The sequence below is a fragment of the Sceloporus occidentalis genome, unplaced genomic scaffold (assembly GCF_023333645.1).
Source record: "Sceloporus occidentalis isolate IW3139 unplaced genomic scaffold, rSceOcc1.0.p SCAF_42, whole genome shotgun sequence".
Lineage (NCBI taxonomy): Eukaryota > Metazoa > Chordata > Lepidosauria > Squamata > Phrynosomatidae > Sceloporus > Sceloporus occidentalis.
In genome coordinates, this window is record NW_028317022.1 from 3,846,050 (window position 1) to 3,871,269 (window position 25,220).

Below are 25,220 nucleotides of genomic sequence, written 5' to 3' on the forward strand. Positions count from 1 at the left end.
AGACATGGGTGTATTGACATTAGTGTGTGGTCGTCTGACGTTGATGGACACTGATCTTCTGTGCGGGACTGGAAGTGGTAGTGTGGGAAGTAAGTGGAGCATTCCTTAATGTGCTTCCCCCGTGTCTCAGGGAAAAAAAATTTCCAGGTATGAATTTATCTTGTTGAATGTTAAACAATATCAGCTTTATAAATTCACATTGAAATTAATAGTTCAGTTGTTCACAAAACCAAAATCAGCAGTCACATAAAAACTCGTATGTAAGATATTTAATGCAAAAGAGATGTCATACATATAATAATAATAATATTTTCAAAATTTGCAATATTTATCGTAATTTAGCATCTGTCCTAATTTTGTTCCAGCAAGGCACTCTTCAAATTTGGCATCTACCTCTTTGCTCTGCTCTTCAGTAAAATGGTTTCTCCAATCACCTATTTCTCCTTTGAAATAAGAAGAGAAGATTGTGTTCAGTCAATTAAACCCAGGCTATTTAAAGCCAAGTGGTATACAAGGACCCAATGTTCTAATCATAATGGGATGCTTTTAGTAACATTATATAAAAAAATATATATTTTTGCTGTGTACAGTCACGCTGTGATTAAATGTGGCTCTGAATTTTGAGGTAGGGTTAATCTAAAGTTAATCAGGCTCAGCAAACTCATATCTACTTTTCTTTTCCAAGCATTTTTTAAAATTGAGATTCTTACAATGAACATTAAGAAGAAAAACAAAAACTAAACATGAAGCATAAAAACAAATTAGTAAAGCACAAAGGAAGACAAAACTGGGCACATCCTTTGTACATCCCCTACATCCTAGAGGTCTCCAACTAAGCCCATCCGGTTCTCCTCTCCTTTCTTAATCCTGCCAGTCACATAAACCCTGTCATTCTATTTGAACTCAACAAGACAAACCTATATGGGAACCGATGAGATACATCCAAATTATCTTTTATTTCTGTCTCTTATTCTGTCTTTTCATCTTCCCTTTTTCTTCTTACTTATTTTAGAGAGTAGTGCACATTGTGTAGAGATGACCCACAAGGGACGTTCTGTGATGTCACTGGGGACATCATCAGCAGGGTTCCCCTGTACAGCACTCAGGGGGTTTCCCTGTACAAGAATCATGAAAATCCTAGGGGGAGCCCTGTCATTATGCTTGCAGTCCCCTAACAAGGGAACCAAAGGGGAGCTGGGGGGGTCATGTCAAAGCAGAGGATAATGGGACTGATCCTTGTGGGAATTCACATGTTGAGTGGAACACGGACTAAAGTGTGATTATTTATATATATATATAATATAAATAAATGAAAAGGAAAATAGAGACAGTGCTAACCTTTGCGGAAGAAAACATTCCCAAGTTTGCCATGGGAATCACCAGATTTCTCTTTCATAGATTTAAAAGTGGTTTTGCTTTCAACCAAAGCTAATTGTTCCTCCGTCAATGAAAGCCCAAAGAAATCAGATATTCTTTTGAGTTGCGAGAGATAATCCTAGGAATGAAAATAGTTAAAGGTTATTTAATATGGCCTGTCAAATAAAAAGTAACATGATAATCACTATATGGGCATTTATGAGAGAAAATGATAGAATCATTTACTAAACAATGGTCATTTCAAACAGACAGACAAACTATAATCATGACCAAACTGTCTATGTAGTGAAATAAATCAATTAGTTTAAGCCAAGGTTTTAATGACAATTGAATAATTTAAGAATGTTACAAAGATACATACAGGTTATCTGTGTGCTATCTCCAGTAAAAGTTTAATGTACAGTGCTGGAGAATAGGATTGTGATATTAATAATAAATGTTGTTTTTTTTAAATGTCATTTTGTTTCCTTTTACTCTGTTGTACAGCTTTGAAGCATATTTTTCATGCAAATTCCCCACATTGTTGTATAGCAGTGTATACAGTTTTACTGCAAAAAAAAGCCTAAAAAATACACCTGCTAATAAAAGAAATCTATTTTCATTTACCTCTTTCATTTCTTCAAATGTTATTGCCATGATATTTTCATCATCTATATGTTTGTTCCAATCAACCGCATGGTCAAAATATGATCCATAGCAAACTAGCACAAAGAGAATTTTTTTTTTTTTGTAAATAAAGATAGTATGGATATTAGGAGAAAAAAAAATACTATGTAAATACAGCTAGTTAAATCAGGGCTTAAATTGCTGCTACTGTAATTATATATGCCATATTAAATAAAAATAAATAAAAAAGGGCACAAATATATTGTATGTTGTGCATCCTGAAGGCAGAATATACAAAGTATCATACAACATCAAACCATATACAATAAGAATGCTTAGAATTTTAAAAGGAATTGGTCGCTTTGTGTATAGTACAGCTAATAAACCTATTTAATGATGTTTCTATATTAAAATAAGCCATTCAGCCTAGAGCAGCCACCATACTATTCAAAGGATCGCCAACAAAAAAGTAAAATAAAAATCAAGTAACATCCGTTAAAGTAAATAAAAATTATGATAAGATAGTGTACCTTTTCCATCCATATATGCCCGGAAAAACTCATCCCAAGTGCTAAAGGAAGGAAGCACTGGATTACTGTTAGAGAAATGAAAATATGACACAGCTGTATCTTTTGGATTCCGAAGAATTAGTAAAATCTGCGAAAAAGAAAAAACAAAGAATGGGTAAACAAAAATATGAATTTTGGTGACGTGCTTAAGAAGACATCTTCTAAAGAAACTAATGTAAGGTTCCGGCTATCTGGACAATTGTATTGGGTTGCTGTGGTGTCACGACCACGCCATACTCTGTATCCCCTACTGATTACTTTGGAACATGTCTGGCGGACGTATTTTATTATGAATGAAACTGCCGATTTCCATATGATAATATAGTTGTGTTTCATTAAAGTCACTTAAATTATAATATTATTAAGATGCAACCTGGAGGTTAAGATGATTATTTTTGACTCTACAAGTAGTCACTATTACTTAAAGCCAGATTCCATGAACAAATCATATAATAAACATGGGTTACTGATTACATGTTGCTGTTAACACTAGAAAGAAATAACCACTCCCTTGACCAAAGTTAACAAACATATGCTTATCTTTAAGGTGTGTTGTGTAAAGGCACAGTTGCCTTTATTAGAATATCTAGAGTCTATCTATCTAGAGGCTGTCTAATGTTGTGCATCCTGTAGAAACAATTCTAAGCAAAAGTGCAAAAAAACAATGGTTGCTTTTTTTATATTTTAGTACTAATAAATATTATGTTATCTGTATGAATATGTTGCTTGTCGTTAAAGATACCATTTGTGTCTAAAATTAAAAGGGTACTTATGGTTAAATAAAAGGGTTAATGAGCAACTCTCTTAGCTATGTCAGCAACATGACCAGGATAATCTAAAAACACTGATTGGTAAATAATTATTTTTAGTCTATAAAAAACTTTTGTTTATTCAAAAACATGAATGTGTCCCCACACCCTAAAACTTAAAAAGTAAATATAGTTACCATGCATTAACCTCTAGTCTGGCTGACCTGGCTACACGTATCGTTAACTGTAGCTTTTAATGGCTGTATTTTAATGGTTTGTTAATGCTACATTTATTCATCTAAATCAGAGTTGGGTCAAGGTGGAATAATACATTTATGGTAAATAAAAATACAATGGAAGAGACATAATGTATTGCCAAAAAGAGTCATAAATGATCGTTAGACTCACCTTTGTTTTCTTTTCAAAATACGATTTGGGGACATCATCATAATACATATGAGTTGAGAAGAGTCTTGGTGAAGGTTGTCCTTTCAGATACTGTAAGGGAACAATGTTACCAACAAGTTTTCTTACATAATAATCATACAAATTATTAAGGAAGTACCAATGGAGCTGATGACATCTAGCCAAGCTCCAGAATAAGTCAATGGGAGTAGCAGCAGCCAATGGCTAGTATGATATGTTGTGCCAACATGGGATGAGTTGCTGTTTCAGTGACTTCAATGGGAATGCTATTGAGAAAGTCCAAGAAGGTTGCATAACAATGTTCCCTGGCTTCACCGTTGGCAGACAGGAGATAACATGAATGAGACAGAAGTCTTATTTTCTAACTCCTATAACTAAACAATGCATGCACTTGCTTGCATGTAGTAAAATGCATATCAATACAAAATGGTCTCAGACATGCATTAAAAAATATAAAATGGGGACTAGACTGTTCTTTTAAAGCCTACTATATAAGAGTATAAATATAAACACAACATTTGACTGTCAGTCACAAAGGGATGTTATATGAGTAATGAAGGGTTAATGTCGATATTTGGAAAAATTGGAACAATTCTTTTCTTTTTTCCCTCAAGCTGAACTTCATATGATGAGATCATCTGTTTTGAATTCCACTCCAGAGGCCCAGTTAAGTGATTTGCGTTAAGTACAATTGCGTTACTCAAAATAAAGTCAGAGGGAAACGAAATACGGTATAAGCACAACATTTACTCTGACTTTTTTTTCAGTTTCCAGATTCCACTCATTTATTTAATCCTTTAGATGATAAATCTATTAGACGGAACATATCCGATTTGTGGAATACACGTTATCGATCTAATGTTTTTAAACTAATATACCAGGCATCCACGGTTTTAACTTTAATTAATTAATTACAGGCTAAGTCTATTTCAATTCAGAGTATTCAAACAAGGAATAGAATTAAGAGAGTAACACATTTAAATTGCTATTTGAATGTATACGGTATTAAAACATAAGTATGATACCTTGGAAGGCAATGGACAGCCAGTCGAAGATACAAACCTTTACTTTTTCTGGTTTTCCAAATTCAAGCATTGCATGGTCCACGGTTATTTCTCTATTGTGTACTAAAATTAACATTTCGTGAAGTACCTTAGTTACCCAATTAGTTCCTAAAACACAATAAATAGAGATAAACAGTAAATAAGCATAGTGAATCAGCGTTTGATTGTGTTTAAGATTTGTTAAAAAGGAGTAGATTTTTAATCAATTGGATGTATGGTGCAAATGTATGGGAATGCACAATCTTGGTGAAATTATACAGATAGGTACTTAATATACAGAGAGGAAGAGGTGGAGCTCAAAGACGAAAAGCCAGAGCCTAAAAGGCGGGTTAAGGGGTGGGGTTTACAGGGGAAGGTGTGGATCATAATCAGAAAGGGGTGAGGCCTGGGTGGGGCAATTTAAGATTGAGTATGAGAGTTTAGTCAAACCTAGGGCAGTACAAAACCTAAATACGCTACTGGCAGCATGACAGGGGTGACTCCAGGCAGCCCTCCAGGGGTTAATGTTTCCAGGGGCATTTGCTGATTGACAGCAGGCCTGGTTGGTGGCCTGATTTAGTAAGGGGTTTACAGGTTTTGCCCCAGGGTTGCTCCACCCTCTTTTTTTGTAGCAGCAGGACAGCGTGTCCATCCCCTGTTATGTTTGAAAGTTGGTAGCGGCTGGTTGTGGTGCAAGAGTCAACCACCTATAGGTGTTCACTTAATTTATTCATAGCCAACATGGTAATTAAATATTTGTACTCAGTTGGTGTGTTTGTCTTATTGGAAGGAAGAGCCCCAACATGGACTCCACCTCTGTCATGCTTTTAGTAGAGGTGCATGTGGTGTCAGATCGAGAAAAATGTAATCTGAATAACCAGAGGCTGGTACATTAAATAAACACAAACAATTGGTTGTTTCGATGTCGGATTCATCTATTTTTTCATCTGAGATGTGACAGTTCCTCTTTGTACACATGACCACTTAACACTTGTCCTGGCACTTCACCTTGTGTAACCCCCCCCCCCCGATAAAAAGAGTTAAAAGAAGGAGCATGAATAACTCAAGGTACACGTGAACAATATGCTCATAATAAAACCATTTGTGTTACCTTGGAATAGGACCAATTTGTTCAGAAATATTTGTTCACACCATGTATATGTAAAAGGGACCTCCCAGCTATCATATACATTAAAGTGCTTATGTAGACTGAAGTATCCCTTTAAAACAAATTAGCCATGCAGCATTGTGAATTGAAACACAATGCTCCTGTAAACTCTCCTAGTTGATTTAGTGGATTAAGCTCCTTATGTAATTTAACACACCATACAATGCCATAGCAAACTTTTTTATAGTATTCATTATAGGGGCAGTTTAATGTTCCATACTGCACAGCTAATGAGGAATGCAATCACGGTCAGTAATGCCCTTCTGCTGAAATCATTGGGAGCACTTTATGCACATGCGTGCGTGCGGGTGGGTGCGTGCGTCGCCTTAGACCTCCCAGATGTCTCAGACAGGCCAGTGCTGGATGGCCGTGTGTGTACTGTTTGCACACAGGCAAGCAGAAGAAGCATTTAGCTTCTACTGGCCAAGCCGCCGGGAAGCAGGGACACAGTGGAAACATATAGAACAATTGGAGAGAAAAAATAATTGAATTAGAAGTGGCTGGAGTGTCCCTTGAAGTTACAATCTGTTATATCTGTAAATTGTGTTTTAGGAGTTCAACCTGAGAGCCAAAGGGGGGCCATATACTGTTGGCTCAGCATTGAAATCTTTATTTTAAAGGGAATGTTTGCCCGCTTATTATAAAGCAATTCCTGCAACGCAATCAAATAATTTAAACACTCACCACTCTTGGGATAAGTCACAGCAAGTAGGTCATCCTCCCTAGCTTCAAAAGATTGTAGAGCTTGGAAAGTCTCCTCACTGCAGATAGAGCTGGGGTACAGGACCCCTTTATAATTAAACACAAGTTCCTCAGGAGTTTTCTTGGCAGCCTCTGCTGCTATCTTTTGCATTTCTTCCAGGAATTTCTCCCGGTTTGTTTTTGATTCAGTGCCAGCAGACATGTTCCCGGAATGTGATCAAGTAGTTGAAAATACTCTAGTTCTCACAAGGGCTTCCTTTTAGTAGGCAGGGATGCAAGGGGTGTGTTTACAACAAAGAGTAAAAGGGCATGAGCTGAATGTAATTTCTGCTTCCATGGGGCGTGAGCAGGGAATTTACAAAAATGTGAAATGTTAAACCAGAAAATCTATAAGAGTGTGGTTAGTAATCATTGGTCGGAAAGATTAGTCCACTGCTCAGAATTAACCCCTTAAGGACCAGGCTTATTTTTTAATTTTTTTTGACCAAGGGAGTTTTACCACTTTTGTGCTGGTATTTTAACCCCTTCCATGCACTGATTCTACTACTATGTCACTCCTGGAGAGACCCTCTTGGAAACGTATGTATTTTTTTAAAGCACCCCGCCATCTTGCGAGAGACAAAATCTCGCGCAGTGGCACCTGTGACCGATCTCCGGAGCGCTCATTTAAATCGGGCACCCGGTACTATACGGTATAATGTGGACGTCGACACCCCGGGGAGGGGTGGCACGGGGTCTCTGCAGTAAATTTCAGCGTTGCTGGATGCCTCAACATAAAGACATTACAGCAAACACTGCTTAGGCGAAGAAAGTGATCAAATGCATGGGGGATTTATATGCCCCTTTACTCACCTCCCACTTATTAGCCTGCAAAATATGTGTTTGGCCGAACAAATCGCATGCTATATTCTTTGGTGAGGCTGTATGGGATATTAAACTGTCCCTTTAAGTGGTATTTATTAAATTGGTTATGGTTATATCTTGCTCTCTCAACATCAGATCAGACAGAGGTCTGGCACATTTTTTTCGCCCACTTGCCTGGGCCAATTTTCATACTAATCCTTGTGAAGACAGACACTCCTACCATATAACAGAAAAGACTTTGATTGATTAGTTTAGGGCACAGGGTGCCGCTATGTAGCTGATATACTTACTCCAGTTTTCCTGCTACATATCTTCTACTTAGTGTAGCTGGCGCTCTAGGGCTTAATACATTATGAGCTGTCTCAGATTTCCAACTATACATACTAGGCACATTCCTACAGCAGCATGTTCTTTTGGGCCCATGTTGGAGTTCTACCTACTTTACGCCAGTTAAACTTTAATCCAGATGAAGAAAATGGGTTGAATTGAATTTGGGTATCAAATTGAGCATGGTGGGCAATTAAAATGTATTGCTGTGATTTCAGGTTCCCTCTTTGAAAAGGGTATAATGAACACCAATGGCACCTACTATGATTTTGCACAGTGACACATTAACAAGGCTCTTGGCTCCCTCTAGAGTCAGCCTCAGGACACATACAACTTACAACATACACATAAATCTTGTGACCCCAGCCTGACTCCGTGTGAGATGTCCTCACGATATATACGCACAGGAAAGGGGAGGAGTGCAATACCATTTCGATTGCATAGAAAATGAATGGTACTGGTCCGGCGAGCGACTTGAAATGAACGCACAAGTCATAACAGCTTCAGTTGTTCAGAGTCCTGTGCAGAACTCGCTTGTGGTGCCCCCATACCATGTCCTTACACCAAAGTTCCTTTGTCCCTTTGTCCCAGATTGGATGCTAAGGACTTGCCATCTCTGTTCCAAATAGCCTCCTTGTGCCATTTTTGCCCCAAACAGCCTCCGTGTGCCACATTTGCCCCAAACAGCCTGCCTATGCCACGTTTGCCCCAAGCAGCCTCCCTGTGCCACGTTTGCCCCAAGCAGCCTCCCTGTGCCATCTTTGCCCCCACTTAGACATCCTAGCTATCTCACACACATTCACAGATACTCATTCATTCACTCAATCAAACATACTCGTTTATACACCCTCCCCCACCCTCTTCACGAACTCTAGATTTGTCTGTGAAGCTCGCACAGGCCAGCAGCTTCCCTCTGCATTGCTCGCAACTTCTTTTTTACCGCCCAGGGGAAGCTAGAATGCAGAGGAGTCCTGCATCCTCCTTTGTGTTCCTGCAAGTGCGCAAGTAACGCAGACTTAAGCAGCAGGCCCATGGGGAAGTAATCGCAGTTTCAACACCTGGGAGCTTGGTCACTGCAGACTTTTGCCCCCTGTTAAAGACAGCCCTGGCAACTTCTGATGTCCGACATCACACGCTTTCTGTCCCCTTTCATTAAAAATATTCTAAACCTCTTACCTTTCATTACAGAGCGTTATTCTCCCTTAGACACAGTAGCTTCTTTATGAAACACTATGTAATAGTAATAGTAAATGTAATTAAGGCAACACACAGCATGGTAAGATTCTTAGAGTGCAATAGATTGCAAATTGATTGTAGGAGAGAACTCCTTTCCTTTTTTAAGGAATGTAAGTTTGATAACTTTGTCATTTTTGTCTGTAAGTGTGAGTCCTGAAGCAAACATAGTTAAGAGCTCATGTTAATTTCTAGTGGATCCATCCAATTATCCTGTTATAAATAAAAAAAAAAAGCTGGCCAGGTGTCGTTTTGTACTCCTAGCTTTAATATTGCCTTATCCTGGTTTAACCTGTTTTTAAAGGGACACTTCAGCCATCAAATTCATCCCCAACCCCAAAATGCATTTGCTCCTCCCCCTGCCCTATTTTCCATATAGGGGATGTCTTCAGCTGGATGCATCTCCTTGCACATCATATACTAACCCCTAGCCAGCTCCAATGCTGGCTTAGCAAAGTCTGGAGGCAGGGGTCTGTAAAAAGTACTCCCATGGATATCAATTAAATCACTTTACTTCTGCCTTGTCCGGATTTCCTTTTCCACAGCTTTTTCTGGAGCAGTTCTAATACGGAGTGGAGCCTCCGAACATACCCTGTCCCCAATTTGAGCAATGGGGAGATGCTTTCCCCGTGGTGTCCCCTGTGGGTCTGCCCTTTTGTGGAAATACTCCAAGAGGCCAAAATAATGCAGACAGATCCGCGAAGAAAGAGAAACGTTCCTGCACCTCTCCTTCTCTGTTAATCCATCTGCATTACTCTGATCCGGGACAATGTTTATTATGCATTAAAAAAGAGTGCTTTCTGCATATGTGCACAAGGGTCTTGTTAGAGCATTCACTGAGCAAGCGCTGGAGTTGACTGGTGGTGAGTATACAATGTATAAAATCAGGAAATAAAATACAAGATCCGCACTCAGTTTGATATTTAATGGAGTAAATCTGTGCTCATAAGACCAGGCGGTATAGGTCAATTGAGGCTTTATGCATTTCGAGCTTATACTAGCTTTTACTCATAAGCTAAAGATAATATGCAGGAAGTGTACTTTATAGCAGTTCATTAATTGATCATGTGATATATTTAAATATATGATTAACACAACTGATAATCAGTATCTATAAAAAAAATGTAGGTGCAGGTGTAGGGAAAGAGCTTCCATGCATTTTAAGGGGAATTAAGTGAAAACACGGCTATTGTGAGTATTAAAGTTCACATTGTAGCTTGAGTGTCCCTTTAATTAAAGGTTCTAAAGCACTTCTCCTGTGGGATGTACACAATTCTTATATGTTGTAACTTTTAGATGTATTCCCCTAAATATGATGAGTTGGGCTTCTTTCCAACTATTGTTGATTATGGCATGTGCTTTTTTTCTAATTGGTGGGATTCATAGAGTATTTTTGATTTAAGATTTAAGTATCTTAAATCAGTTCTAGGTACAATCAAGTTGAAGAATGGCCATAGGACAATGGTTACAGAAATCTACATTGAATAAATATTTTAGGTTTTATTAAATAAAAAACACTTAAAGAAACAATAAAGTCATGTTTATTCAATAATAAAGCATGTAGCAAACCCACAACACATTGTTTTACTTGAACAAAAGTCTCCATGGGTGAATTCTAGAACTTGCAGTATTTATTGTAATTCAGCTTCTCACCCAGAGTTGTTCCTGCAAGGGACGCCTCAAACTTTGAGTCCACCTCTTGGCTCTGTTCTTCAGTAAAATTGCTTTTCCAATCCCCAATTTCTCCTTTTAAAATATAAAAATGACTTTAGCGTTCAATTACAAAAACTATCTTCACATAACATACTTTTTTTCTACTTTTTTTCAATCAGTTTTATACAGAAACTCATTAATACTATTTCAGAATTCTAAGCTTGAATTCTAGTTTAATTAACAATATTGCCTTCCCAAATAAATACAAACTATATGGGCAAAAGTATTGGGACACACCTCGAAAACAGAAGACCACATAAAATGACAGAGCAGACTTAGTGTCACCAACACTCTGCTAATTCTACAAACTTCCACTGGCATCAATATCAGCAAAAAACTGTGCAGCTGGTGCTTCGTGGAAAGGGTTTCCATGGCCGAGCAGCTGCATCCAAGCCTAACATCATCAGGTACAATGACAAGCTTTGGATCGAGTGGTGTAAAGCACGTCACCTCTGGAGCAGTAGAAATGTGTTTTGTGGAGTGATGAATCACACTTCTCTGTTTGGCTGTCTGATGGGCGAGTCTGGGTTTCGCAGATACCAGGAGAACGTTGCCTGACTACCTTGCGCCAACTGTAAAGTTTGGTCGAGGAGGGATAATGGTATGGGGCGGTTTGCCAGGGGTTGGTATGCTGAAGCATTTGGTTTCCCTTCACTTACTTCAAGTGAAGGGAAATCTTATTGTTTCAGCATATCAAGACATTTTAGATAATTGTATGCTTCCAACTTTGTGGGAACAGTTTAGGGAATGCCCTTTTCTATTCCAGCATGACTGCTCCCCAGTGCACAAATCAAGGTCCATCAAGATATGGCTGGATGAGTTTGGTGTGGAAGAATTTGACTGGATTGCACAGAGCCCTAACCTTACTAAAGGTTCATAAATGTGTTTTTTAAACTGAAATGGAAATAGGGAAGCTATTGGGATCTGTTGACAGAGTCAAGAGATGAGTCTAGTAGCCTGAGATCAATCTGACATGTTTTAAAGGGGCAGGAAATGTATTTTACTCAGAACCACTGTAAATATTTTGGAGGTGACTGCTAGAGCTCAGTTACAGAAAAGTTAAAATAACAGGACTTTCCTTTCAATGCAGCATCTCATATATTCACTAGAACCAACTCATTTGCCAACTTAACCACATTCCGAGTCAACTTCAACAGTTTGAGGTTGAAATTGAAATCAAATTAACTTTGCTATTCACAAACTGTTGGTATAAACTTAATTTGCAAAGAAGCTGGTAAAACAGGTCAGCTGTGAAAAATAACTCCTGCTATACAAAATCATCCCAGCGCCTCGGGGGGAGGTGACATGTCCCAGAATTGGTCAAACTGGCAATAAGTTAGTCTGAGCAACTTGACTAACAAACTAATATATATGACAACGCGGAGTAGTCTAATTGGTGAATATTTCTGAATGCTCCCAGGATTTTCTCAGCCATTTAAGTATTTATTGTTAAGTAAATCATACACAAGTTACATATTCCCATGATTTATTATCTTAGTAGCGAAGTAGCAATTAGGGCACTTTCTGTTGTTTACCTTTTCTGAACATGGCTTTAGCAAGCTTGCTGTTTGTTTCACTGGCTTTTTCTTTCATAGATTTAAAGGTAGTCTTTTTTTCAACCAACTTAATTTGCTCCGTTGTCAAAGGGAGCCCTATGAATTCACAAATCTTCTCCAACTGCACAGCAAAGTCCTTAAATGGAAGACAAATTAGGAATTAATTACATACATTATGCACTTGTTGGTTAAATATGGTCATGATGCATTTTGTTAAATTTACTTTTTTCATAGGAGCTGAAGAAAAAGGAGCACAAGGCATTAAAAGTTGAAAACAGGTTGTTAAGTAAGAAAAATGTCTATCCCGAATCTAAGACACGAACCAGAACCGTTTAAGGTTGGAGTCTTTATATGAGGAAAAACTAGATAGGCCAAATGGTTATCGGTATCCTATGGCAATGTCCCCAAGCTGTGACATTACTGATTTCCCTATAGACCATGAAGCCCAGCATAGATCTTCTGATCAAACCCTTTCATATAGGGGATCAGTCATAAGACTGCATAAATGAATTGCAGAATCCATTAATACCAAATCTATTTTACTAATACTTTGGAGCAGTTTAGAGCTACAATTTGGGAACATATTTTTTTTTACAAATAGTTTGTATTTAAATAAAGTAATAAGGTATCCTTGTCTTTAAAACTCCTGGCTAATCCCCTTTTATTCAATGCAGGGTAGGCTTCCAGGGCAGCTCTTCCAGAAACAGATTTAACATAGACAAAGTCAGATTAAGGCACTTGGGGCTCCAGAGTACTTATACCTATACACAATGTAACATGACCCCACAGTAAAAGTGAGGCTGCTCGTAAAAATGTGTGCATACATCTATGAAGAAGGCTCCTGGGAAGGTAAAGGGGAAAGAGGGTGAGAGGGTAAGGGTGTTAGGGAAGTATGTATATATACGTGTGTACATGTTTGTTAGAGTGAGGGTGTGTTAGCATATGTACATATGTACATATGTAAGTGTGTGTTAAAGGGTTTATATTTGTTTTATATTTTGTTTTTATTTCTCTTTTGCAGTAGTTGTGCTTTATTTTTATCATTTTTTTATATTTTCAGTCATACTAAATGATGGATTACCGTATTTTTCGCTCTATAAGACGCACCTGCTGATAAGACGCACCTAGATTTTAGAGGAGAAAAAAAAGGAAAAAATATTTTGAGCTAAAAAATGGGCTATAAAAAAAGGACATCATCCTCCCGTCATGCCTGCACAGAAAAAAGCTGGTCAGACATGATGGGAAGTGTAGTTGGACTACAAGCGCCGTACTGCGCATGCGCCGGCGCCATACGTGACACGGCGCTTGCGTCAAATCCCCCCGTCCTCTCCATCCAGTCCGCCCTTAGCCGTCGCAACGGACCAGAGAAGAGGAGAGGCGGCGACAGAGGCGGCGGTCTCCAGATGAAGACCTCCCCTGGACGGCGAAGCGAGACAGAGACTGTCCGGGACACTTTTGGTGAGTACCGTATTGGCTCGGATATAGGCCGCCCCCGTATATAGGCCGCACCCTAAAAGTTTGGTGCTTTTTTAAAGAAAAAGTTTTTTTCTTTAAAAAAGCACCAAAAAACATACTGCCACTCTGCCCCCCCCGCCCCCCCCGCCCCCCGAGATATGCTGCCACTGTCCTCCCTCCCCGAGATACGCTGCCACTGTCCTCCCTCCCCGAGATACGCTGCCACTGTCCTCCCTCCCCGAGATACGCTGCCACTGTCCTCCCTCCCCGAGATACGCTGCCACTGTCCCCCTCTGCCCCCCCCTCCCCAACTTACCGGAGCAGACTCCCGGGTGTCTTGCGGGGCCGGCGGGGGACATCTACGCAATACAACTTCCGGTGCGGCACATCCGGCACCGGAAGTTGTATTGCGTAGACGTCCCCCGCCGACCCCGCAAGACACCCGGGAGTCTGCTCCGGTAAGTCCGCGGGGGGTGCAGAGGTAAAACGCATCCGCACGATGCGCTTAGACAACCTCCCGTGCCGGCACCCCCCCCGTGGGAAGTGCTGGCAGGGGAGGCTGTCTGAGCGTATCGGGGAGTAGGATGCAGGTCCCCTGCACCGCTGCGGGGGATCTGTATCCTAACCCCGCTGCCTGCCCGGCGCCCGGGACTGCATGTCCCGGGCGTCGGGCGCTAGACCCCGAATATAGGCCGCACCCCCACTTTAAAGTCTTAAAAGTGCGGCGTATATTCGAGCCAATACGGTATATCGTTGCCCCCCCCCCCCTCCCTGCCTGCATCTTCGCTCCATAAGACGCGGCTGATTTTTCATCCTACTTTGGGAGGAAAAAAACTGCGTCTTATGGAGCGAAAAATACGGTATATAGAATATGGTTTAAAGCCCTTTTTGCCCTGAAAATACTTTCACAAGTATAAAAAAGCGTTCCTAATGAGCTAGTTGAGGATCTTACCTCTTTCATTTCTTCAAATGTAACTGTCATTATATTCAATTCATCCAGCTTCTTGTTCCAGCCCAACAGATATTCAAAATATGATCCATAACACACTATAAAGAGAGATCTCACCATTTTATTAAACAGTCACAATAACTATTACCTTTTTAATCTTTTCTCTATGTTTAACAAATTTGTATCTATGATTGCTGCATTAGAAATACAATCCCTACTATTATTGAAAACCTAAACCTTTCCCAATATTAATTCTTTATAAATATTAATTCTCAATAAATGTGATGTTCTTCCAGACCCATGAAAGCCTTATCAAACCAAAACAATAAAAATAAAAATATGCTATAGTATATGGGATAATTAAACCAGTGATAGGTGTTTTTTTCATAGCCCCTCCAGAAAGCAAATCCAAAATGTTCACTGTAACAATAAGACATTTTCTTTATTTTACCATCTATTATATTTTGTAACAACCAGTTTACTGTGTGATAACATGTTCTAGTGGATGTGATCTAAATACTGCTATAGGTCATGGTGGCTACCCTCTTGTAGAATCTACTGTTTAACCAAAATGTAATGTATTATTGGAAATATGATCAACTCTACCATTTCCACTGATATAATCTTTAAAAAACAAGTCCCAGGAACTGTAAGTGGGAAGCACGGGATTATTATTGTAGAAATGGTAAAATGAAACAGCTGTGTCTTTTGGATTCCGAAGGATCAGCAGGATCTGAAAAAAAAATCTAAATTAAAAAAGATCACAAATTATTTTTATAAACTGTAATAACTAATGGTGTTATCAAAGTATTGCTAAGTTATAACCTTGCATTCAAGCACCTCTAATGCACCCCTCAGCAACTGGGTTCATAATTATATCCAGTAGTGACCTAATGGTGTATTTTCCTAAAACTACATGCACTACCATGTAAGTAGAATAAGCAGCTACCTAGGGTTCCCACATGTGTAAGAGGCCCTTCAGATGATATAAAAAGGGAAGCACTTTTGGTATTGGGACAATTTGCAGATATTCTTGGTTCTTTTGGATGTATGTAAAGGTGAGTGCTCTATGGATGCCAAAGCTTCTGTACAGGGCTAGGGTTTAAAGTTGGTCTTGGCACTTGAAGACCAGCGATTGATAAATTACATACATCCAGCCTTCTATTTCTCCAGTTTGGGCCTGATTCTGCAGGGACAAGTTGCAGTTCTATTTATTTTTAGCTCCAGGCTTAGACTCTAGTATGTGTATTGTACTTAACCCGTGGAAAGCAACAAATGTGTTTTTCTGTGTCTTCTCATCCAGAACAAGATTAGCTGTTAGGCAGCTGCTTAGTGACCCTGTCAGTGTTTGGCCATGCAGTAGATGGGAGCTAAGGAGACCCACCAAGTGAGGTCTGTGTTTTCAGTCATAAACTTGAAAATATAAAAGCATTATAGGGTCTATTCACTAAGCAAAGAGTTGGAATAATAGAAGGTGCACCCACTGCAGACCCTATTATTCCAACCCTTTCACAACTATAAATATATTAGAAAATGAGTGGGAATGGAGGGCTAGGCAAGTGTTTTTATTTGTACATTACAAACACTGATCCTCATCTACAGGATCAATAGATTATTTTATATAGTACTGCAAATTTTATTCATTTTCATTTTTACAAAACATCACGTTTTTCTATTATTCAACATTTAAAATGATTGTATTCTATGTTAATCTTTTGAATTTTGAGATACAGTGCAAATGGATTGTGCTTAAAAGAGGAGATTTTAACATTTTGCAAAATTGCAAATAGTCACGTCTTGTTGCCTGCGTTCAAAATCATTTTTAAACACTAGTTAAGTTAGGAGATAATGTAAAATGTTTACAATTACTTCAAATTCAATTGAAAAACATTCACACTTACTTTTGATTTCTTCTCAAAAAATGACCTTGGCATGTTATCATAATTTAGATGTGTTGACAAGATCCTTGGTGAAGGTTTTTCTTTTAAGTGCTTGCAGGAGAAAAATGTTGGAAGTATCAGATAAGACCTATTGTTTCTTAGATCCTTCAAAACATGTTTGTCATACCGAGTGTATGTAATCTAAAGGGTTGTTCAAATAAGCAAAAATTGTTGAACCATAGCTCTCTACATCTTTAGTAAAATTGTAGCTTGAACACTATCCCTTCTCGGTCTTTAGTGAAAAAACCTCAGAGAGGTGGACAGTGAAAATTGTTTACTGGGTGTAGAGGGCATTTTAGATCCTGACAGAAGTAATATTAGTTTAAAAAAGGTAAATACAGGGATAATGGGAAGTGTTTCAAGCAATCAAATGGATAGATGTGCACTACCAACTTCCATACTGTAGTTGGTATAGTTGGCAGCCTTGAACAGGTGACTGGTTTTAACCATTGTCTACTATTTACTGTACTTAAAAAATGATTCTATACATGACTCTAGAACTACAAAATATCCAGTGAAGACACTAAAGAGGGATATTCTTAAAGGTGTTACAATAGCCAAAGCGTGTGATATTTGATACAGATATACACTAGATACAAAAAACTTTAGGGCCCAGAGCAGAGCATATGTATCACATCATACGACCTATATTTCAGGACAATAGCAAAGACAGCACTCCTTGAACTTTATATCAATTTTCACTCACCTCTACTTTCTCTGGTTTACCAAATTCAAGTATTAATGCATCCACCAATGGTTCTCTTTGGTGAGTTAAATGAACCACCTCATGTAGAACCTGGGATACCCAATTAGTTCCTAAAAAAACCATAAATAAGTAAACATAATCTTGGTCTGAAGGCAACATGAAAGACAACAGGGAATGTGAGGTAGTATCCAAATTATTTGGTTTTCTAGAAAAAGACATTCAAAATGTGAACACGGACATTTTGTTAAGGCCACCGTGAGTGCACCTCAAACATTCCATGTACATAGTACGAGGAAGTAGAGATACAGTACTAAAAAGGGAATGTCCTCTTTGATATCGACCATTATCATGGTACAAAAACATTTACATTAATATCTCTTAGTTTTGTAAAGAGAAACATGATGCGTTAGTGTGTGGAAAAAAAACAAACAAAGCAGACTATTCTAAGACATTTATGGAGGATAAAACAGAGTATTAATATGAGCTCACTACAAATTTTTTTCAGCATATCACTTTTTTTCTTTACGTTTTTTTTTTTTGGACTTCATTTTCAGAGGTAACCATATATGAATAATTCCTATTTATTCTTTATTTATGGGTTGGACAGTTACGGGAATTTAGATTATCGTTATTATTATATTCTGTTGAAAGAAGAAAATAGTGTGTAATTATGAGATTAAGCGCATTGCTCAATGTTTGCTCTCCGTAACTGAACAGTTTGACACTGAGCACATAAAAAGACAATAAACCAAATCTTGTGATATAAAACAGCTGATGTGAACACAGAAATCACAATACTGATCACTGAGGTAACCCGCTAACATCAAGACCTTCTACTAGAGACAGTGTCAAACACCTTTATGCCACCCCTGCCCCGTATTTCATTTATTAAACACTAAAATCTCGAGCATGGGAGGGAAGGACAAAGACTACCGCATAAACCCCAATCTGTGTAAAGTAATTGCTTTGATAAATAATCATGAATAATCTTGAATAATTATGATTCATAATGTAAATGCACATTTGCACACAAATGTAAAGTACAAGGCATATCATATATGTGATGTATTAAGGTTTGAAAACATTATGTCTCCACCACCGCAGACCACATGCACTTTCCAACACAAGATAGAACCTCATAGTGCCACCTCCTACTAGCTCAGAGCCCTAGACAGCCAGTAAGTTTTGCCCAAATTCACTGTATGCACCAGGATTACAAACCTTGTTATAAATTTAAAAAAAAAAAACCACTACATGAACTTGTGTCTTTTCTCTAACCAATTAACTATGTGGTTATATTTACATATACGGTATATAGTCATAATCTGTTCATTTAGCAACAGGGGAGCATAGCTCCAGTCCTTGAGGGCCAAAAACAGGCCAACATTTTGGGTATCCCAGTCTGAACTCATTAAACTACTTGTTTTTCAGCCAAGGATACACATAATTGTCTTCCTATGTAATCAATAGTGGAATTATCCACTTCTTGACTCACTCATCAGACTTTGGACAGGTTATAATCAACAAATCATCTTCCAAGGATTCCAAAGCTTGGAATGTCTCGTTACTGCAGACATAAGTGGGGTACAAAATTCCCTTATAATCGAACAACAGCTCATCAGCTGATTTCTTGCCAGCTTCTCCTTTTGCTTGTGCAATGGTTTCCAGCAATATATCCCGTTCGGTTATAGGTTTCTGTTCAAAGTTTGACATCTTTCTGCAGTAATGTGACAGTATTGCGAGCAGTTGTAGTCATTGTATGTTGCTGAATGGAAGGCGTCTATTTATAGGTTCTTCTTAAACTGCAGTCCCAGTGAAACGTAATTTTTTATTTGCTACAACAAAACAGTAGTGATATCCTAACACAGTCTTCTAAACTGAATGCTACAACAGCACAACATTACCATTCCCATGTTTGCTACTTGAAATTACACTGCCTGCCTAAAAAGATGGATTCCATTTCCTCAAAATGATGCACTTAGTATACCAGCCTCCAACACCTTACTTGGTGACAGAACACCTACAACTGGGTAGTTTGCGCAAAACATCCTCATGGGTTGGCATTATGTTGTGTGACCTTCTCAAAGCCATGTTCAGAAACTTCAGATCAATGCAAATTCTAATCTTCTCGGGTTTCCTAATAACCACATGTTGCTTATCAAATCAGTTGACACTGACACTGTCAGCTTCATACTTATCGGATTGCACTTTGACTTGTGGATTAATGGCTGGCACATTGAGTGGGGCACATTGTACTGGCGGAATGATAAGAGCAAGAGTACAGCTGGCAGGTTTGGCAAATACTATTCAGTCTGAGATTTACAAACTATATTTTGGCCTTAGATTTTACAGCATCAATGCATTCTTTTGACAAAATCTTGTTGGTGTTTAATCAGCTGTGCATCCTCAGGATCAGACAGTTGTTTAATTGTGTGACCTTCCTTTTTTCTTGACAAACTAAAAAGGCTAGCTAAGCCCATGGCAAGTTGCAGATGATCAAGTGTGGTCATGGACAATGTTCCCTCTAATTTTTCTTGGGTGGTGTGCGCAGAAAATTTCTGTTGTGCAAAATTTTTCCCAGAGCCAAAATTTTGTGCGCACAATATGCTTCTACAGTCCATATAAAGCGAAGTTGGTGGAGCTGAAAAAAAATCATATTGCAAGGGGGGGAGCTATATATTTCCAACCCTTTTGACTCCATGGTCTATTTTAAAGGTGAAATTCTCACTGCAAAAGTTAATTATGAGTGAATCACAAGCGGGGGCTCCGGGCTGCATAAAGGATCAATATATATATATATATATATGTGTGTGTGTGTATATATATATATATATATATATATATATATTTGTATATATATATATATATATGTGTGTGTGTGTATATATATGTATATATATAATTTTTTTTTATTGGGAAACTGCATAGCTTCTGTCGTTAGGCAACCATTGACAGGGGTACAGCATAACACCTATCGCTATATACTGAGGCACACATTGACTGGGGTACAGCATAACACCTATCACTTTATACTGAGGCAGACATTGACAGTGTTGCAACATAACTGCTATCATTATATACTGAGGCACGCACTGACAGTGGTACAGCATAACTGCTATCATTATATACTGAGGCAAACATTGACGGTGGTACAGCATAACTGCTATCATTATATACTGAGGCAAACATTGACGATGGGGCAGCACAGGGCCGGCCCTACAATGGAGCCGACTGGGGCAATTGCCCCAGGCGGCACTTCAGAAGGGGCGGCACTTTGCCGCCCCAAGCGGTTTTTTTTTTGTTTTTTTTGAAGCGGAGGAGAGAGAGAGGGGCACCGAGTGGTTTTCGCTTACCCGCTCGGCGCCCCTCTCTCTCTCCTCTGCGGCGAGTTTCCCTGTTCGGTCTCGGTGCCGGCTTGTAATGCAGAGCGCCGGAAGTGACGTGAATTTCCGGCGCTCAGCATTACAAGCCGGCACTGTGGCATCACAGGGAGACTCGCCGCAGGACTGTTTAAGGGTAAGTACCGGGGGGGGGTAGATAATGCCGCCCCCCCCGGCGTCGGCGGGGGGCGGCATTTTAAACTTCGCCCCAGGCGGCGTTAAGTCTTCGGCCGGCCCTGGGGCAGCATAACACCTATCACTTAACATTGAGCCAGACATTGCCAATAATGTAGCATAAACCCTATCACTATATACTAAGCCAAACATTGATAAGGTGTAGGCCTACTGCTTCAGTGTCTGGCTTAGTATATAGGGATGCACCGAAATGAAAATTCTGGACAGAAAATTCAGCATTCAAATGACCCCCCACTTTATTAAAAATAACACACCAAAATTGGACAAAAAAACAACAACAACAATATTATATATATATATATATATATATATATATATACCGTATTTGCTCGATTATAAGACGAGGTTTTTTTCAGAGCAAATGCTCTGAAAAATACCCCTCGTCTTGTAATCGGGGTCGTCTTCTAATCAGACCTCAAACAGAGGTCTGACTATGAGACTAAGATCCAGATTCCCTGCAGCGCTGCAGGGAATCTGGATCCTCCGGTCTGGTAACCTCAGCTGCTACCGGGTGTCTATCAGCGAGCGCCGTGAAAGCGCGGGCAGCAGCGTACCTTTCCCTGCATAGCGTGCTCTCAGCATGGGGGACGCCTCCTCCGCGCCGCGATAGCCCGCCCACTGCCGGGGAGCAGAGCCGGTTGAGGGAAACCATTGATCTTGGCACCACACTCCAGAAGCAAGACCCAGTGGGACCCGGGCGGCACTGTACCGTCCCAAAGTCAAAGGCGGATCCAGTAGATTTACCGCTTTAATTTTTTGGAGGAGGCGGGGCCTAGCGGGGTCACACCGCATCATGCTGTAATGCCATGGAAGCTGTAGTATACTAAGCGCCTGCTGACCCATCGCGGTGAGTGCTTTAGTTGCTTGAGTGCTTGAGTCTTGGTTTGGAAGTGTGTCTGAGTGGGTATATTAGTGTCTGGGTATGTGTGTCACAGTGGGTATGTAAGTGTCTTGGTGGGTAAGTGGGTAAATTAGTGTCTGGGTGTATGAGTGTCCTCCTATACGCCACTCTGCCTCTAGAAATGCCTTATACCCCCTATATTCCACTCTGTCTCATGATATGCCTTTTAACCCCCCAGAGTGGCATATAGGGGGTTAAAAGGCATATCATGGGCAGAGTGGCATATAGGAGGGTAAAAAGCATATCAGGGAGGCAGAGTGGCATATAGGGGTATAAGGCATTTCTGGGGGCAGATGTGCATAACTGGGAGGCAGATGTGCATAACTGGGGGGCAGGTTGGCAAATTAAAGGACATGAAACACAAATATTTTACTCAATCATAGCTTTTATTCAATATAAAAAAATAGTTTACATGAATTAATATTTACTGGTTAAAAAACTTTTTTTCCTATAGGGTCGTCTTATAATCAGGCTTTTTCTTTTTTTCCTAAATTAATATTCAGATTTTGGGCGGTCGTCTTATAATCAGGGTCGTCTTATAATCGAGCAAATACGGTATATACATAATTGCTAACAGCAATCACACTCCTATCATGCCCAGGCAGCCAGTACATGCTGGAACCTGGGCATCATATTAATGTGATTACAGCCTCCCTATGCCATGCTATCCCCCCCATTTACACATCCATGCTATCACACACACACACACACACACACACACTAATTCACAAACATTCAGCATAAACTACAGCATAACACCCATCACTCTCACACACTTACTAATCTCACTTAATGTTTTCCTACCTTTCCTCTGTTACTTTTCCTCCTCCTCTTCGTTTTTCCTCTTGCCTCTTCTTCTTCTGTGTCCTGTCCTTCCGGTGCAGTAAAGAAGGTGGGCGTGGCTTCAGTGCTGTGAGCCGGGATCTGACATCAAATTCCGACGCACAGCATCAGTTGCCGCGCGCATCGCAAGGCAGCAGGATCGGAGGTCTGCATTAACAGACCTCCCGTTCCCTTGATTGATTTTAAGCCGGTTGGGGTGAGATTTTTGATCTCCCCAACCGAGCTTGCTCCTCCAGCGGCGGACATTACCAGCGTCACCCTGGACGGACTGCCCGCCCCCCCAGCTCCCCGTTAGGTACTGTGCGCACAATGTTAGGACGTGTGCGCTCCCTCAAAAAGTTATGTGCGCGTGCACAAGCGCACAGCTTAGAGGGAACACTGGTCATGGACATTCCCACTACTTTGACCAAGCAAAGCCTAGTCTATGGCAGGGGCCTCTTCACACACAGGCCTTGGATAACTCCTTTTCTTGAGCCACATCTCCCACATGCAAAGTAAACAAGAACACTTCACTGAAGCACAAAAATAAATTATATAAGGTAGAATTACTGGTCTTTTGTAAACCTTTCAATAAACAAGCCTTTAAAAGAAATATAGCAAAAACAGACCACTTATTAACCATAACATTTCAAATGTATATCACACACCTCACTGGCACCCAATGGCTTCTTCTGTTAATGTTCTTATGAATGTGTATGTCAGCATTTAGAGAAAGAGTTTGTGTATTGGTGTTTGATGTTAGCATGAGGTGTAGAAAGTAAGATAAATGTTAATGCCATATTGCAATATATACAACACCATACCCACTAACACTGCACTCTTATACACATACACACACTGGCGAACTCAATATATTGATATAAAAACAAATGTTACAGTGTGCCGTGGCTCTGCTTTTCTTCGGCCATTGTGAATCCCGCAACCTATGCTTTCCTGCTTTACCGCACCCCACAGGACAGCATAGGGTGCCTGATGCACAATGGCAGCGTTGGCCAGTTTTTGCCTTCTTGTCTTCCAAAACCCGCCACTGTGACCAGGTTTTGTCAAAGCCTAATATACAGTATAATATGGAGGGAGCCTCTAATCACAGGTGTGCACCAGGGCCCCACCTGACCTTGATCGACCCCGTTATGAGTCTGCGCTGCATTGGATCAGGTAACATACATAACTGCTGTAGAGCTGGCTCCTCTCTGATGTGTCTCACAGTTCCTCACATTAATGGAGGAGTTCACAGGCAGGACATTTTATGATGGCAGTGAAGGAGCTCAGGCCCACCTCCAGCCACACATTCCAAAACATGTGTCCAGATTTGGACACCTGAAATATTGGGGGTATGCTGCACTGATAAATACTGTATCTTTTTGACATTAAAAAGCATGGGTAACAGACAGCCCTGTCTGAAGAGTCATCTTAAACCTTTTTAAGACTAAAAGTAAAGTATTTGTCAACAGTAATCTGCCCTTTCATGTACAAATACCTAACCTAAATTAATTCTTCTTATTAGTAGTATTATTTATTAATATTATTAATACTAATTCCACATTTAAGAAATCTCAAACAGAGGTTTTTGTTCATTAACCTTTATAATTAAAGCATTCTTTTTGTACCTAGTTTTGTACCTAACATTTCACGCTCTTACATATTTAACTGGAATCAAGTTTAAAGCTATATTTGTAATGTAATTGTAAAACATTGTGTGTCAGCAAGATGTCAGCACCCAAATGTAACAGAACAAAAAATAATAGGCATTTTTTTACATTAATACTAAAAAGTAAGAATTGCGAATTTACAGAATATGATGGCTCCCTGTTAAAGAAGTGGACCTAATGGAATTAAAGTCAGTTCAACTTTATACTCAGTTCACAGCTATCCATGGCAAGAATTTTTTTCTACTCACCAGATTTTGGATATGTTATAATAAGCAAGTCATCTTCTCTGGCTTCCAACAATTGAAGAGCTTGCAATGTTTCCTTACTAGTTACAGAACAGGGATATAGAACCCCTTTATAACTAAACAGTGATTGGTCAGGTGTTTTCTTGTTTGCATCCTCAGCTTGAGCTTCTAGCAGTTTATCCTGTCCGGTTCTAGTGTTCTGTCCAGAATTAGACATCTTTCTTCAGTCCTTGAGTTTTGGGATCTCTATAACTTGCTTGATTACCACTTTTTTATATAAGAGTAGAAGTAGGGTGTGTTTATAAACCGTGCCAAAGCACACAGTTAACTAATTGTTCAAGCATTCACCAACTACTATAATTCTTATTGCATTGGGACAGAAATGTGCATCTCTCTGTGAATGACCATGTAGACAATAAACCTTTGGGTAACAAAAAATAATAATAATAACACAAAGATTGCTTTATCATACTAATGTGATGCTTGGCCTCACTGTTGGCTAAAACTGTACAACAGAACCAGATCGACAATGTATCTGTTTTGCTGTGTTTAAAAGTAAAGTGGCTATTCCCAGTTGTAGTTATACTTTGTTCAACTGTTTAATAATTAACAGGTGTTGCCATA

The 25,220-nt window shown here is 39.5% G+C and overlaps 2 protein-coding genes across 2 annotated transcripts; both read right to left on the minus strand.

The window, feature by feature from the left end:
• Window positions 1-312: 312 nt before the first annotated feature.
• On the minus strand, window positions 313-6,842 carry LOC149289886 (sulfotransferase 6B1-like). Its single transcript, XM_089490145.1, has 7 exons — window positions 6,623-6,842; window positions 4,790-4,899; window positions 3,710-3,799; window positions 2,514-2,640; window positions 1,984-2,078; window positions 1,339-1,495; window positions 313-443 (listed from the first exon to the last, which is right to left on the minus strand). Exons 1-7 carry the CDS (start codon window positions 6,840-6,842, stop codon window positions 313-315), a joined length of 930 nt encoding a protein of 309 aa, XP_089346271.1.
• A 3,837-nt stretch (window positions 6,843-10,679) lies between these two features.
• On the minus strand, window positions 10,680-24,813 carry LOC149289887 (sulfotransferase 6B1-like). Its single transcript, XM_089490146.1, has 7 exons — window positions 24,600-24,813; window positions 17,384-17,493; window positions 16,639-16,728; window positions 15,344-15,470; window positions 14,741-14,835; window positions 12,313-12,469; window positions 10,680-10,810 (listed from the first exon to the last, which is right to left on the minus strand). The coding sequence occupies exons 1-7, from the start codon at window positions 24,811-24,813 to the stop codon at window positions 10,680-10,682; spliced, it is 924 nt and encodes a 307-aa protein (XP_089346272.1).
• Between the last annotated feature and the right edge of the window lie 407 nt (window positions 24,814-25,220).

Coding starts and splice junctions, on each gene's coding strand:
- LOC149289886 (XM_089490145.1), bottom strand. CDS start 6,842: ATGTCTGCTGGCACTGAATCAAAAACAAACCGGGAGAAATTCCTGGAA. Junction 4,900..6,622: donor TGTGACTTATCCCAAGAGTG/GTGAGTGTTTAA, acceptor ATTGTGTTTTAG/GAACTAATTGGGTAACTAAG. Junction 444..1,338: donor GAATGTTTTCTTCCGCAAAG/GTTAGCACTGTC, acceptor CTTATTTCAAAG/GAGAAATAGGTGATTGGAGA.
- LOC149289887 (XM_089490146.1), bottom strand. CDS start 24,813: ATGTCTAATTCTGGACAGAACACTAGAACCGGACAGGATAAACTGCTA. Junction 17,494..24,599: donor TATAACATATCCAAAATCTG/GTGAGTAGAAAA, acceptor TGGTTTTTTTAG/GAACTAATTGGGTATCCCAG. Junction 14,836..15,343: donor AGATTATATCAGTGGAAATG/GTAGAGTTGATC, acceptor CTCTCTTTATAG/TGTGTTATGGATCATATTTT.